The sequence below is a fragment of the Eleutherodactylus coqui genome, chromosome 8 (assembly GCF_035609145.1).
Source record: "Eleutherodactylus coqui strain aEleCoq1 chromosome 8, aEleCoq1.hap1, whole genome shotgun sequence".
Classification (NCBI taxonomy): Eukaryota; Metazoa; Chordata; class Amphibia; order Anura; family Eleutherodactylidae; genus Eleutherodactylus; species Eleutherodactylus coqui.
In genome coordinates this window covers 144,436,472-144,451,985 of record NC_089844.1, presented here as the reverse complement: position 1 = coordinate 144,451,985, position 15,514 = coordinate 144,436,472, and the positions used below count along the sequence as shown (strand labels likewise).

Here is a 15,514-nt window from a genome sequence, read left to right as displayed (position 1 = left end):
TCAAAAGACTTCTGTTATAGCAGACCTGAGGGAAAGACGTACCTGGCGTAGTCAGAACACTGCACGGCATTCAGATAGCGCACCAGCTGCCGGTACCTAAAGGACAGATATGGAGGTGATTCTTCTAGAGCCGCCATTCATCACAGACTTTATTCTGTGCGGGTTACGTGGTATGAATCTCATATTACACAAACTTTGAATTTAGCCTTTTAAACGGAACGATTACACTGGGGAACAAAAAAGGTTTTTTTTCTCCATGGTGCGTGGAATTTTACACCTTATTCTGGGTCTTTTTGTGCCACAGATTCTGAAAATACCATCTATTATGTTCTAGGAGCTCTAGTTTGAGATATTCCTTATGTTATTATCTACTTTTGTTAGATTTACTTTATTTTCCGGCCAGCATAAATTATTATTGCTGGTCGTTCTGTGTAAAAGACGTTTGTTCAGTCTTTTACAAGCCATTCCCAGGCGTTTCCAGACCCCCCTGGCAGACCAATGACGGACTGAACGACGGAAAAAAAGTAAATAAGTTATCTGTGTGTGTCAACGGATGTCGTGTGAAAGCAGAAGACTCATTCTCTTGTTCCAACAATTAATTGTTCCGTGTAACAGGACCCTTCGTGTTTAATCATCCTAACCCGCCATCAACTGTATTGGGAAAGTTTGTTGCCCTGATGCACAACAGAAGAGGTTTGGGAAAAGAAAGATTGGGGATGCTGAAATTCAATGGCAAATCCTTTTGGCCCCTGAGATAAGTCGCCAAAAGAATTGCCTGGCTGCAGCTGTACTTAACACAACAGGTCGTAAACTTACACCCTATGGATGGCATGGGATGAAAAGCTTAGCCTGTGTCATCCCGCAGCAGGAGCTGGCCTCCTGCTGCAACAGCGGGGGTGCATAAGGATAGCGATCCCCGTTGTTAACCCCATGCCACAATCTATCTAGATCTTAGCACGAAAAGGGTTCACAGAGGGAGTGCGTTCCCTTTGCGACGTCACCGGATTGCGGTTGCCATGGCAAGAGGACACCAGATCTTGGCGTCCCAGCTTGCCATTGCCTATGATCGCTATTACAAGCAATAAGGCATTACAGAATAATACAATGCTTCATCATAGCGATCAGAGCTGCTATGGTTCAGGTACGTAAAGAGTAAGAAAAAAACTAAACAAAAAACTTTTGGGCTCATTTTCCCCTAATTGTATAAAAGTTAAAAATTTAAGAAAATCCACACATATTTGGTATCTCCGTGTCCGTAATGACCTGCACTGTGAACTGAACACCCTATTTATTCTGCACAGCATTTTTTTTTTTAATACAAAGAAGTTTGTTTTGCCTCCCAAAAAACCTCAATAGAAGTGATCAAAAAAGTTGTATGTAATCAAAATGGTACGACTAACAACTACAGCTTATCATGAAAAAAAAATAAGCCCCCACAGAGCTCCGGCCATGAAAAAATTAAAATGTTATAGGACTTTGAATACAGCAATGTAAAAAAATATATAATTTCAAAAAAAAAAAAAAAAAGGCCTTTATTGTGGAAAAACATTAAAAAAGGAGAATATTTTTGTATTGTCGTAATCGTACTGACCTGCAGGAAAAAAATGTATAATGTCATTTATGCTGTATGATTAACGCTGTAAAAAAGGAAAATTTAAAAACAGTGGCAGAATTCATGGGTTTTCTTTCACTGCTCTAAAGAAATAAGACAAAAGTTTTACAATACGTTATATGCACCCACAAAAGGTACCAATAAGATCTACAGCTCGCCACGCAAAAAACAAGCCCTTATATGGACATGTCAACGGAAAAATAAAAAAAAGTTATGGCTTTTGAAAAGTGGGGATGAAAATTCCCCAAAAAGAATTGCGTCCTCAAGGCCAAAATAGGCCGTGTCCTTAAGGGGTTAAAGAACTTAAAGGGGTTGTCCCGCGCCGAAACTGTTTTGTTTTTTTTTCAATAGCCCCCCCGTTCGGCGCGAGACAAACCCGATGCATGTGTTGAAAAAAAAAAAAACGGATAGTACTTACCCGAATCCCCGTGCTCCGGTGACTTTTTACTTACCTTGCGAAGATGGCCGCCGGGATCTTCACCCTCGGTGGACCGCAGGTCTTCTGTGCAGTCCATTGCCGATTCCAGCCTCCTGATTGGCTGGAATCGGCACACGTGACGGGTCGGAGCTACGAGGAGCAGCTCTCCAGCACGAGCAGCCCCATTCAACACGGAGAAGACCGGACTGCGCAAGCGCGTCTAATCGGGCGATTAGACGCTGAAAATTAGACGGCACCATGGAGACGGGGACGCTAGCAACGGAACAGGTAAGTGAATAACTTCTGTATGGCTCATAATTAATGCACAATGTACATTACAAAGTGCATTAATATGGCCATACAGAAGTGTATACCCCAACTTTGTTTCGCGGGACAACCCCTTTAATACTTCGCCCCTCCCCATCCCTTTACACATTACATGAGCTCATTGTATTTAACTGCAAAGACTCCAAAGACAAACCCGACCAAAATAACGTTGGTGACTTAAGTACAAACCTCATCTCCTTCTCCAGCCTCTTCACCCTGGACTGGACCACGACCAGAGTTTCCCACAGGCTCTCCTTCTTGCCTTTCTTTGTTCGGATCCCTGTCAGGTTCTGACCAGCCAACACAGATGTCAATAAATAGTTGTCCCATCTCAAAACGTTAAGGCTGGTGAAGAATACATTTCCGGTGTCAGCAGAAGACTAGAAAAAAAACTAAACTACACAAAACTAAACACTGAAGTTTTTTTTCCGACCCTTACAAAATTTGCCACAGGGTCTGGAATGCCATAAAGAAATACAGTAGACTCCTCCTTCACCCTCACACTGTTTATTGTTTCAGCAGGGGTCGAGTAGGTGGACTGGAGGAAATGACTCACACAACCACTGCAGCCAATCACTAGCCTCAGTGGTCACATGCCATTCATGCACACATGTTCACTAAGGCCAGTAATTGGCTGCAACAGTCATGTGAGCTATGAACGTGACGTCATTGCCTCCTGCTTCAGTGAGCACTGGGAGGACAGTGCTCGATCAGAGGAATCATGAGAGGGCGAGTAACAGTTCCTTTATTCTTCTGTGCCAGTCCTTGCACTGGAGCAAAAGTTTGTAAAAATGTCAGAAAACCCCTTTAAAACATTATAAAAATTGCTCTGTAAGATTTGTGTACAACGCTCGTAGTACTGCAGTATCTAACCAATATCTTGACGTAACCCGTGGGAAAGCTAAACGCCTTTAAGCTGGGCATACAAGCGAAGTTGGCAGCCTTTACCCCATATGAAATTGTTCTGATTACAGCACTGGTATAAAAACTTCCCCATGATTACTACCTGCATGCTAAAAATTTAAAGGGGCTTTCCCATTCAAAACATCTCCTACCCATAGGATAGAGGACAAATGTCTGATGACTGGGGGTCCAACCACTGCAACTTCCAGCAATCCTCAAATTAGTAAACCTAAACGCCCCATTAGACTAGAGCAGCTGGCACATGCTCAACTGCAACTCCACTGACTTCCAAATTTCAGGCAGAGATCGATGTGTGCAGCATTCTCCCTCCATCCTCTAGAAGTAAATGGAACAGTTGTAAGACATGCACACTACCAATAATATGCATCTAGCATATTCGGGTGCGTCAGTCTCCAGATTGCTAAGGGTTGCAGTGGTTGGACCCTCCTCCAGAAATCAGACATTTATCCCATACACTGTGGATAAACAACTTTAAATAGGAAAACCCCTTTAAAGTAACGACTTTCTGCAGCGAAAGGTTTAAGGCATAATGTGTACAGTCTAAAGGCCCGTTTAGACACAACGATAATCACTCAAAAGATGTCGCTCAAGCGACTTTTGAGCGATCGTCCTTGTGTCATTTACAGCGCAAGATGAGCGATCACCTTTTACTGCCAGCGGAGGACGCAGAAGACAAGCGGGGTGTCCCTGCTTGTCTTCTGCATACAGTTTTCCCACTCCGAGCGCCAGCTGTTATACAGCCCGGCGCTCGGAGCGGAGGATGCAGATGACAAGCGAGGTGTCCCCGTTTGTCCTCTGCATCCAGATGTTTTCCGCACAGAGCGCCCGGCTGTTATACAGCCGAGCGCTCCGTGCCAGGTATGGAGAATAGAGCTGGACCGCTCTGTTCTTCATACCCAGCCTGTTATCATGGAGCGGGATACAGCTGAAACAATAGTATCAGCTGTATCCCGCTGTGAATCCCCGATAAGGCTCATCGTTGTCTTTCAGCAAGCTGAAAGACGATGAGAGACTGCATAATGAAAATTGCACGATGTCAGCGCAGTTACACATGATTATCGCTCAAAAGACGGCTTTAGAGTGATAATCGTTGTCTAAATGGGCCTTAAAGAAATGCTGACATGATTGAACTCTGCGTTGGAAAAATTCACCATGCATTTCAACGAAAACGGTGTCAGAAATCTACTGGTTTAGTCATGGATTTCAGATTTGCATTAGTGCAGCCATGGATTAGCCTCAGTTCAATGGGTTAATGCACGCGTTGAAAACCTGTTGCAATCCTTGTCAAGCGAAATGTCACCTTTCACCGTTCTCACAAGTGCTTTTCACATCTGCTTGCAGAAAAATCCTATATAGAACTTTGGCACAAATTTCAAATCAGAAAGCACGGACAACTGCCTTCACATGGATTTGATGCAGATTCCATGTCAAATCCGCCAGGGCCCAAGGGGTTATACCAAATGACAACAGCCGTGTGCCATGTGATTACAGCAACTTGCTTTCCTTACAAATCATGCTGCTGAAAACCATACAGCAAAAAAAGTTTAATAAAATAGTATTTTACTTTACTACTATCTTAGAAAAATATATGTGAGGCAAAGCCAATATATAGTACTTACATAGTAACATATTTCCATCCAGTTCAGCCTACTAACCCCCCACCCCAGCAAATTTTTCTCATTTAAGGTAAAAAATTCCATCCCGACTCCAATCTGGCAATTGGAATAATCCCCGACCTTTCTGAAGTTGATAGTTTTCCTTATGTGTGCCCTAGCCAGTTAAAAGTCTTTTGTCACTGCAGATGCCAAAGTTGAAATTAGCGGTGCTGCTTTTTATCAGGTGCACCCAGTATACACACACTAAGGCCTCATGTCCATGGGGAAAATCAGATCTGCTGCGGATTTGTAACGCGGATTTCGGCCGCGGATGCACTGTAATTGTCTTTTATTTTTCATGCGGGAGATCAATTGAGCTATGTGCTCTATGAGCTCCCGCACGCGTGATCCGCACCTAAATGGAGCATGTCCATTTTTTTTCATGCTCCAGAAATTTTTTAATTCACTTTTAAATACCATCCGCGGGTAGTCAATGCATTCCTATGGGGCGCGGTTTCGCGTGCGGGAAAAACGCTGCGGATTTTAATTCTTATTTTTCCCGTGGACATGAGGCCTAAGGGCCCTGTTACACGGGACAATAATCATTCAGTGAGACCGCTGCCAGCACCTAAACAACGAATGATAATTCGCTAGCTTTTCGTCGTTCAGTTTAGAATTACTTTAACACAGGCATAAAAACCAAATGACGATTGGCCCGTGTATCATCTATAAATGACTGCTTGTTTACTGCGGATGGAGGCGGACGTTCAGAAACAATCTGCGGCCCGCTCCACCTCCATTTACGAAAGGATTATCACTCCTGGGTAAAAGCACAGCAGCAATAATCGCTGGAACGACTGTCAAGCACTTAGCCCTCGACAACGGTCCCCTCTAAAAGGAGCCTTACCTGGATGTGAAAATGAAGAAGTGCGCGGGAAACTGAAAAGACCGAAAAGCAGTGACAAATTTGTCATAAAGGACGAGTGGATAATCATTCAACACCAACAGCCTTTGTAGAGCGGTCACAATTCTAGGGGAGGAAAAAGAAAACAAAACAAAAGGAAATTTAGGTTAGTGGATATATTAAGATAAGCTCGTTTGTACTAGCCGCTGGGTCTCTATAAGGGCTTCTTCCCGGACATCCAAACTACCAAATACTGATGGTCTATCCTTGGGAGAGGAGACCAATGTTGCAGTCCAAGAATCAATCCTTACCATTGAGAAGTGTGAGCTGTCAGGGTGCCTGGTGAAAGCACAAAACCACTAGTGGATTTTGTAAAACTCTTGCCAAACAGAGGAGAAACAATGGAAATGTTTAGCATCCAGTTATAAAGATTTGTCAAAGTAAACTGGCAGTTTGAAGTTATGCAATATGAGGTGCGAGAGGAGATCTGGGTGTCCTCTCCTATAAAGACTTTGCATATATTGTATGGAGTTTGCTTTATGCTATGCATTAATTGCATGAAAATTGCACACAAGGTTCAACTTCATTGACAAAAAGGCAATTTTGGGATGTATTAAGAGAAGCATAGAGTCTAGATCACGTCAGGTAATTATCCCCCTCTACTCTTCCTTAGTCAGACCTCATCTGGAATACTGTGTCCAGCTCTGGGCACCCACTTTAAAAAAGACAAAGACAAACTGGAGCAAGTTCAGAGAAGAGCTACCAAGATGAGTAACTCTGGCGAGTTCTCCTTCAATAGAAGTGTTCAAACTGGGGTGATTTAGTAGATCCTGCACTGAGTAGGGGGTCGGACCCCATGACCCTGGAGGTCCCTTCCAACTCAGCTTCAGACCTTTCAGCTTCAGACCTAAAGAAAACAAGGTATAATAGACACACTCATATGACTTACCTTGTCATTAGGACGACAGATGACTCTTTAATATTTGCACTTTGATCTTTCAAGGTAAATGGGCTATTATTCAGGAAAGAAGACATTCCATTAACAGTCAGCAGGATACATTAACAGTAAAACATAAAGAGGCCCAAGAGTCCTAAATATTATACGGAGCTGATCTACTACAATGGACTTCCCCACTCCTGACATGAAAACAAAAGTAGATAGTGATAAATTCACATACTGCATATGTTCGTGCACTAAGATGGTGCCAAGTTTGGAAAAGTGGAATAAAAGTGCTGATCACTACTGATTACTTGTTCATGTAATCCCCCATCTTTACTCCCCCAGAGCATGTACAGCGAGTCATAACTAGTGATCAATTCGGACAGATTTTACACATTGTTTTGCTTAAATGGGGTCTCCGAATTGTACAATTTCTGTAAATCCAGCCCCCCATACAATAAGAAAACCCCAAAACAAATAGGCACATACTCTCCACTTTCCGTTTCCGCCTGTGTTTGCGTACAGGCTGCAGTCTGGCCATATTTACGGTGATCGAGCGTCGAGCTCTGTGATTGGCTGCAGCACCTGTGACGTCCCGTAAGGAGGCTGGGGAAGCCTGTAAACGGGATGTCAGAAGGAAGACCCAGAGCAGCGCTGCGGGACACAGTGTCAGAGGTAAGTATATGCTTGTTATTTTACTGCATGGGGATGGATTTATAAAAACTGTACAACTTGGAAAACCCCTTTAATGTTTAGATCTTGTATGGCCGAAATAATTGACAATTGCTGCGCTTACCCACCTAACATTACAGCACATGGCCTCCCGTTCAGAGGCAATGTCTCCCCCTATGTGCAAACTTTCATCGTGACTCACACAGGCAGCACTTACTTGGGTAGTGCCTTATGAAACACCAGCTCTCTGGCTGCACCAAGCAACATCACAGCCGCAGCCTTAGGACTCTCCCCGTTTACTTGGTTTAAATAATCTGTCACAACCTTATGTACTCCACTGTAACTGCAAAAAAAGAGACAGACAAGTCAATCATACAAAACAGCCATGGAAGAAACTGTTCGGCTGCAAATGAATGCACTGACCCGATAGCTGTGCCACAAGGTGGTGCTGTAACACCACACACCGCATTGGTCAACCACATACTTAATATTGACTGTAAAAGGCCAGCTGTACTGCTCTATGACTGCCCATACACCCTTTTACAGTGACTTTTTATGGGATTTACTTTAGGACCACCCGTTTGGACAAGTATCTAGAAAAAGTGCAGCTCAGGTACACCAAGCAGCCATAGGGCTGATGTGCGGAAGAGTCTCTCATACCAAACATTTAGCCTGTTCATTGCCAAGGTCAAGAGTGCCCACAGAATAATCAAAAAGGAACTCAGTCAGAAGCTGTAGACCCCTCTGCAGTCAGCCCTGCAAACCAATTACTCTTGGGAAGAGTAATGAAGCTTTAAGTGCTCGCTCTAACAGTGTATTCATGTAATACAGGCACTAGAAGCAATATATGGGGTGGGGAATAACGCAGCAGATGCACGACCCGACCTGTTGGCGAGATGCAGAGTGTAGCAGTACTGCACTTGCCCTCCTCTGGAAAGGGGAATGAGATGGCCGACACTCTCGGAACTGCGTAGGAGTATAACATACGGATCCTAGCAGAAATTTGCTAACCCTGCTTTGGAGGGGAAAGAGGTAGCTGATGCTTCCCATAATTTGGTATTGTGTCAGCTACAGGGTCTAGCAGTGTGTGCTATGCGTACTTACCTATGGAAGGGGACACTGAAACCGCTGGTGGTCGCCTTATGATCCGTTAGTGTGTCATATTCAGCCACACTACACTTACCTTCCTATGGAAGAGGGAAGGAGACGGCTGCTGCCCACCCTGACTGAATAGTCATGTCAGATGTAGATACTCTACCTTTGGGAGGATGACAGTAATCAGAGTGATACTGTGTAGTAATGTGAGATACAGAATAGTAGCGACACCCTTCATTGAACGGATGACACTAGTGATGCGGACAAAGCTTTCTAATACTGATGAGGCATGACTGATGCGGGGAATCCAGCCACGTGGTCTACCTGCTAACATAGCAAATGGCATGCCTACGTCAAATCAGAATCCAGTAGGAACTGGGTGAGGAGAACACAGAAGGGCGCTACACCGTCAGGCTGTTTTGGTCTCCAAGTATTGGGGTGAGGAATTCAGGCTGGCAGACTGGTAATCTGTGCATGCTGGGGGAGAAATGGCCAACTCTGAGTTGACTATACCAAACTTGAACCCTGAACTGCTTTAATGTTACTTGGTGCAATAGGAAGGGGGAAGCTGTCAGGGAGTGAGCTTATCTGGAGGCGCAGGGCAATTGGGAGAAACGCAAACGGACTCAATGCTGCCAGGAGTACTGAAGGGCTGCGAGCTCAAGGACCCAACAAGCTGAGGACTGGCTTCCTTGATATCGTTGCCAGGAAGAATAGTGACACTGGGTCAGTGGAGGAGCTACTGAAGCTTGATCCTACCACCAGAAGCTTCCCCTCTGGTCAGAAGAGGCATGCTGGGAAGAAGGAAGCAGAGGACCCTTCCCTGAGCACATGCATCAGAAGCACCCAAGACCTGCGGCCTGTACAGTTCTGAATTTGAGACCTAAATTAAGAGATACGGCTACAGCAGCAATTAGAGCACTAGAGAAGCTGGTGAGGCACACGCATGAGAGCGCAGGAATGACCTTCTGCAGCGGTGCCATCTTGATTGCCGGTGAGGAAGGAAGGTTTCCCTGTGTCTTAGCAGGGGGTTTTGTGAGCAGGGAATGAAAAGCGGGATGGAGAGATGTCGGGTTGGGGGTAGAAGATGAACTTGATGGAGGAGGACAGGGGCATATGGCAACGTACCTGCCTAATCCATTAACCCCCCTCATCTTCATCCTGGTCAGGGTTACCACTTCAGTACTTTACGCCCCATAGGGCGAGTACGCTGGATTGGGGGAGCAGTCGGGAACAGTGGGTGACCTCATGGCTGGCGGGAAGCAGAGTGGTTAATGCTGCTCTGTTCCTGGAGGAGGGAGTAACAGTGTGTCTTATGTAGCCCTGTTCGCCATCCCCACTTAGGGTTAATCAGGGAAGTTAGCTCATCTATAATTGGGCTTCAAAGGTTTTTGGAGTGTTGCGCCTTATACCAGGAGACTGTGAACTAGCTCTAGTTTTTTTTTTCCCCTTCTAATCTGCAGATAACAAAACAAAAGTGCAATCGGCCTTACTTGTGAAATTTCACTGGCACGTGGTTGATTTGGCAGTGGTTACATTTGTGGTTTACCACCTTCTCTTTATGGCAGGAACAGACACAGCATTCCACACTGTCGCGTTTTACCATGGAGCCCTGTAAGTACTTGAGGTACACAGAAGATAAATCTGACAAGAAGAGCTGCAACTTGTTTCCTAAGAGAAAAAAATGGAAAACTGACCAAGACTGCCACAACAAGGTCAAGTCCAACAGGACGAACATGTTGTCGATTTACACACTTCAAGCGACCCTCAGGTCCTAAACAAACCAATATGGCCATAACACTTCTCTATCAACCCGACAGACTACTGATGCATTACCAATGCATAGTGTTCAAGACACTTCACACTGCTGGCTGGTCAGTACTGCTCACATGAACAGCACGAGCTAATTAAGTAGTGTGTAGCGTCCTACTACTGCGCCAACAATGTTCGGTGTGCTGCCATCTTGGTTTGGCGGAGACCAGGTGGCCGCTTTAAAATATGCAGCGAATTACAGTAACAATATGAATGAGATTTGAACAAATTTTGAAACATAGAAATTGACTTGCAACATGGATTTTTAAAGCCGCAGCATGCCAATTTCTGTTGCGGATTTCAACCCTCTCAATGTGCAGGAGTAAAATACACTGAAACCTGCAGAAAAATCCACGTTGCACATGCAGAGTCATTGTGTTTTTTTCTGTCCTGTGTACGCCTGGACTAAGTGCAGAGCATTATCTCATTGCCAGTATCATGTATGTGTACATACCAGCCTCCTTAAGCTCACTGTCAATCTCTGTAAGGTCCAGGTTGAACATGGTGAGCACTCCAACCAGGGCTGTGTCTCTTTGCTCCTTCCAGTATTTGCTCTTGTTGTGGGCGTTGCAGTGGCAATGTCCTATGGACTCCCACTTTGAACACTAATGGGGAAGAACATGTGAACAGAACGTAAGATCAGCTGACTGTAGTTTCTGAAAACGTCTGACATGGCAGAAGTATCCCTGTTAAAAGTCTGGCTCTTGATGCCCCCAACCATCAGTATATCCAACGGCAAGGTCCTTGACTGTGCTGAACTATTCCTGACATCCTCCTCTGACCCCTTTCATAGACAAGTTGTTTCTATCCACAGGATCCCCTTTTGCTGGATGTTTTTGCTTCATCATGCAATTCATTGTACACTCTACACGGTTGAATGACAAAACCCCACACGGTTGGCAGTAAATTCCTGGTCCCAGCTAGTCTAGCATCGGTGACCAGACCTCATTGGAAGTTGCTCAGACCGCTGCATTTTCCCATCTAATATGGATTCACATTGAAACTGATCCAGGAAAACTTGTCATAGATTATATGCTGCACTTGGGGGTGATAGGTCTAATTTCCCTACAGGGAAGCTCCCAACATAAAAATGCTACTGTAGCTAAAACTGGGAGTTACACGGCCGTATGCCAGTTGTGCACATTTCTTATGGACGAGAATAGGACATGCAAAGGATGAGAATAAGATGTAGCGATTTTTTTCATGTGGACCACTGGTGAATGTACAAAACCGTTCATGTGAATAGAATGCCAACAGACAGCACATGGCCCCAATACAGTACAGCCATATTAACTGACCTAACAAAGAGGCCAGTCAGTGAATACTTACTGTCAATTTGTGTGTACAGGAGCCATGCGTTAGAATACCCTGATCTAACTGTGATATCTTCCTGCTGGGTATATATTTTAGGAAGTGCTCACTGCTATTTTGTACTTACCTCTGAGGCAGGTTTGTCACACAGGTAGCAGTAGCACTCGTTACAGTAGCTGGCATTTTTTTCTACGGGAACTTGAGTCTCCTGCTCTATTCGGCTGAATGGGATAGAAACAAGTTAGTTACGGACGGCAGTAAATGTTCTATATTGCAGTCATGACACTGGATAAGCTCCACCTTACCTAAAGGGGTGCGTCGAACAATCATATCTGGCATGAGGCATCACACGACCCTTTCTGCTGAAGGTTATGGCGAGTTCTTCATCCAACACCTCTAACGTTTTCTTCTCTTGTAAAATTGAATCCTCTGAGGGTAAAAAAGGACAAGCAGAAAATGATCCATCTCAGCTGAAGTATCTGAGGAGGGTTTAGATGAAAGCTCCATTGTGACTCGTCTGCATGCAGCTACTTTATCATCCACTACCCTCGGCAAACTCTGCTGAATGTTATTTCAGTTCATGTGTTGATAAAGGCATGACTTCGTTAAATGGCCAAAGTCTTAGTTAACACGTAAGAGGCTATCCCAATTTAAGCCGCCTCGCCTTTGTCGAAGCTGCTGATCAGTCTAATCTTCAAGAAGATGAAATTAATGCGCTCAAGACAATATGGAAGAGTACAGTGCAGCACTTTCTAACTCCAGTCCTCACAACCCCAACAGGTGATGTTCTCGGGATTCCCTCAGTGTTGCACAGGTGATGTAGTTATTGTTGGTGTCTCAGACATTTCCACAGGTGTTCTCTATAGGATATCCCAAAAATACAACCTGTTGGGCGAGCATATTATCCATTTCTGCTACAGCTCTGCCCTAATAACCAATCAGGTTGAATCAACCAACCTAAACAACCGATCAGGTTGCTGGAAATGTGAATCAGAACCAATCTGGTTGCTGGAATTGCTGAATGCGGCAGAGGTGTTGCAGGAATTGATAATAAAACACATTTTGCAGCCACCCGCTTTGCCAGCAGAGACACTGTATGGCACTGTGCATGCCGCAAATCCCTTGCTTACAGACATGCACAGTGTGATTTATTTTTTTTTATGCCACGCTCTGAACTGAGCAGGAATGTGTATGAAACCGCTGCGCATACCCAATGTACTACGTATGGACAGCATTTCATACAAGTGTAAGGATCACACTGTACAAATCACATACTAGTGTCTGAACGAGACCTAGTTCATGCCAGGTTTTACCTGCTGTAGATGTCATGTGGTGGGCGGCTGGCCCAGGATGTGCCAAATGCAATAAGATCCTTGTGCCTCTTACATTTGGCGCATTACACCCGATCTTCACCTACCCAAGCCTGTTGTATTACAGGTGTAGTCGCACGATTTTCCAACGCAAGTTCCGTCCAATTGTGATAGGCAGAACTTGCATGAAAAAAAAACTAAAACATTGATTTCAGTGGGTTAATTTACAGAAGCGATTTTTCGCTGGAACTGATACTGCGATTATTTTTTTTTCATTCTCGCACTATGTCCCATTTTTGGGGCGGATCGGTTTAAGATGGGATAGCAAAAAAAATTGCATCGGACTCACATTATTGAAACACTATTTTTACGTGCATAAGAATCGCGCGTACCACGATTCAATACGTTTTCCTTCGCATACAAATACACTGGCTTGCAGGTACAATAAAAGACAGATGTCACATTTACCTGTGTGAATGCAGCCTAAAAGATAAAATGTGCCAATCTATGTATTAAGCTGGATTCAGGCGAACGTATATCGGCTCGGTTTTCACGCCGAGCCGATATACGGTGTCCTCATCTGCAGGGGGGGGGGGGGCTGGAAGAGCCAGGAGCAGGAACTGAGCTCCCGCCCCCTCTCTGCCCCTCTGCACTATTTGCAAAGAAAGGAGGTGGGACAGGGCGGGGCTAAATTACGAGAATTAGCCCGCCCCATCCCGCCTCTCCTCATTGCAAATAGTGCAGAGGGGCGGAGAGGAGGTAGAGAGGGGGCGGGAGCTCAGTTCCTGCTCCTGGCTCTTCCAGCCTCCCCCCCTTTGCAGAGAGAGACGGCGTATATCGGCTCGGCGTGAAAATCCAGCCGATATATGGTCGTCTGAATCCTGCCTTAGAAATACAACTTGTGCAAGGGAAAAAAAAAAGCCCTCGGTTGCATTGACTGAAAAAGAAAAAGTAATGGCATTTGGAACAAAACGGTGTAAAGTTAAAAAAATAAATAAATAAAAATCGCTGTCACTAAGGGGTTAAAGTGGTAGTTTCTAACCACAGACAGGCGCGGACCACTGCTGTAAAACCATCTCTGCCATAGAATAGCGTATATATGGTCTATTTGTAGGAGAATTTCCGCCATCGCTTATACTGCGAGAATTTATCAACGAGCAACTCCGCGTCACGGAAAAAGGCGCCATGTTACTAACTGATGCAGAACCGCGTCGCGATAACCACAGTCGGAAGGGGCAGCTGTCAATGCAATTCTGTTTCTGAAGTCCGAATTCTGCCTTGGCTTTCTGCGGTGGATTTTTCCGTCATGGACTGTCAGTGGTTCACCCCCTTCCCTAAGGACTCATTCTCCGCAGCGCAAGTTCACCGTGTAATAAGTGATGAATGGAGTCAATGAAAGCACATTTGTTTTCATGGATCCAGTCACATTTGCGTATAATAAGTGCGTGATGAAGAACGCAGTATGTCCTATTTCATCTCATCTCACAAGCGTACCTCCCTAATGTTCTCTATGGGTTGTGTATTAACCCCTGTACACATGTAATACATCGTGTACGTGCGGCATTAAATACGTAACGTCACTATGAGGCAGAGCGGGGAATTAAAAGAAAAAAGTCAGTGTGAATGACAGCGTGCACTAGATACGCCATCATAAACCGTGCAACGCCCGATGCCCAAAACTGTGGCGCAACTGCACGTCCGCTCGTGGGCGGCGGGTCTGAGCGGAGGATTGCTTTAAAAACAGCCGCAAGAAACAAAGAACTGAATCCTCACCATTGTCTTCTACGAGCAGCACAGAGTTTCCCAGCGTCACTTCACCTTCATCGTCGCTGATCACTATGACGCTTTCTTCCGCGATGGTGGCCGTCTCTGGGGAGGAGCTTTCACCGTGGGAACCCTCCGCTTTACACTTCATGGTGGCGGCTACAAAACAGATCAGAATATATAATTACGGCTCGCAATATCATATCGGACAGTAAGCGGTGGACACAACTGACCACCGGGGCCGCACACCGGGTGGCTGCGCTTCAGCAGGCTCCACCTACAGACATCAACAGTCCAGTAAATTCAAACTGCCACCTGCTGGCCGTTAGGATTACCGTTAAATGTCGCCTGCTGGAAAGTAATAAACGGCAGCTGCAAGATAAGCGGACAGACGTCTGCAGCCGGCGGCAAACCGATCACACCAGCGCAAATAAAACAACATCGCAGACCTCTGGTTACGGACGCTAAATCTATAGTGGACCGTGACAGAACCCCTCTGGCCCAGCTGCGACTGAACCACAACTCCCAGCATGCCACTTTTCGCTAGCAGAGGTCTGGCTGGGACTTGTAGTGCCACACCCTGCATTGACAAGCTGCAAAAACACTATGCCTGTCATATACACACATGGCTTTTTGCAGCTTGTCAATGCAGGGTGTGGCACTACAAGTCCCAGCCGGACCTCTGCTAGCGACAGTAGCCGGGAAAACACTTGTTTACATGTGAAAGTGGCATGCTGGGGGTTGTGGTTCCACCGCAGCTGGGCTAGAGGAGTATATACGGAGGCAGCTGCCATGGCCGAGTACTTGGCCTCACCTCCTGGCGCTTCCCG

General features: G+C 45.3%; 1 protein-coding gene across 1 annotated transcript in view; it reads right to left on the bottom strand.

Annotated features, from left to right (window-relative positions):
• The window catches only part of LOC136576952 (uncharacterized), a 34,235-nt gene extending 19,173 nt beyond the window's left edge, over positions 1-15,062 (bottom strand). The window contains exons 1-11 of the mRNA XM_066576614.1: positions 15,020-15,062; positions 14,694-14,843; positions 11,916-12,039; positions 11,738-11,831; positions 10,754-10,904; positions 9,981-10,158; positions 7,610-7,735; positions 6,730-6,792; positions 5,784-5,906; positions 2,547-2,702; positions 43-96 (exon numbers count right to left, since the gene is read on the bottom strand). Coding sequence (XP_066432711.1) covers positions 43-96; positions 2,547-2,702; positions 5,784-5,906; positions 6,730-6,792; positions 7,610-7,735; positions 9,981-10,158; positions 10,754-10,904; positions 11,738-11,831; positions 11,916-12,039; positions 14,694-14,835 — 1,211 coding nt within the window. The 5' untranslated portion in view covers positions 14,836-14,843; positions 15,020-15,062. The remainder of the gene's footprint in view (positions 1-42; positions 97-2,546; positions 2,703-5,783; positions 5,907-6,729; positions 6,793-7,609; positions 7,736-9,980; positions 10,159-10,753; positions 10,905-11,737; positions 11,832-11,915; positions 12,040-14,693; positions 14,844-15,019) is intronic.
• Between the last annotated feature and the right edge of the window lie 452 nt (positions 15,063-15,514).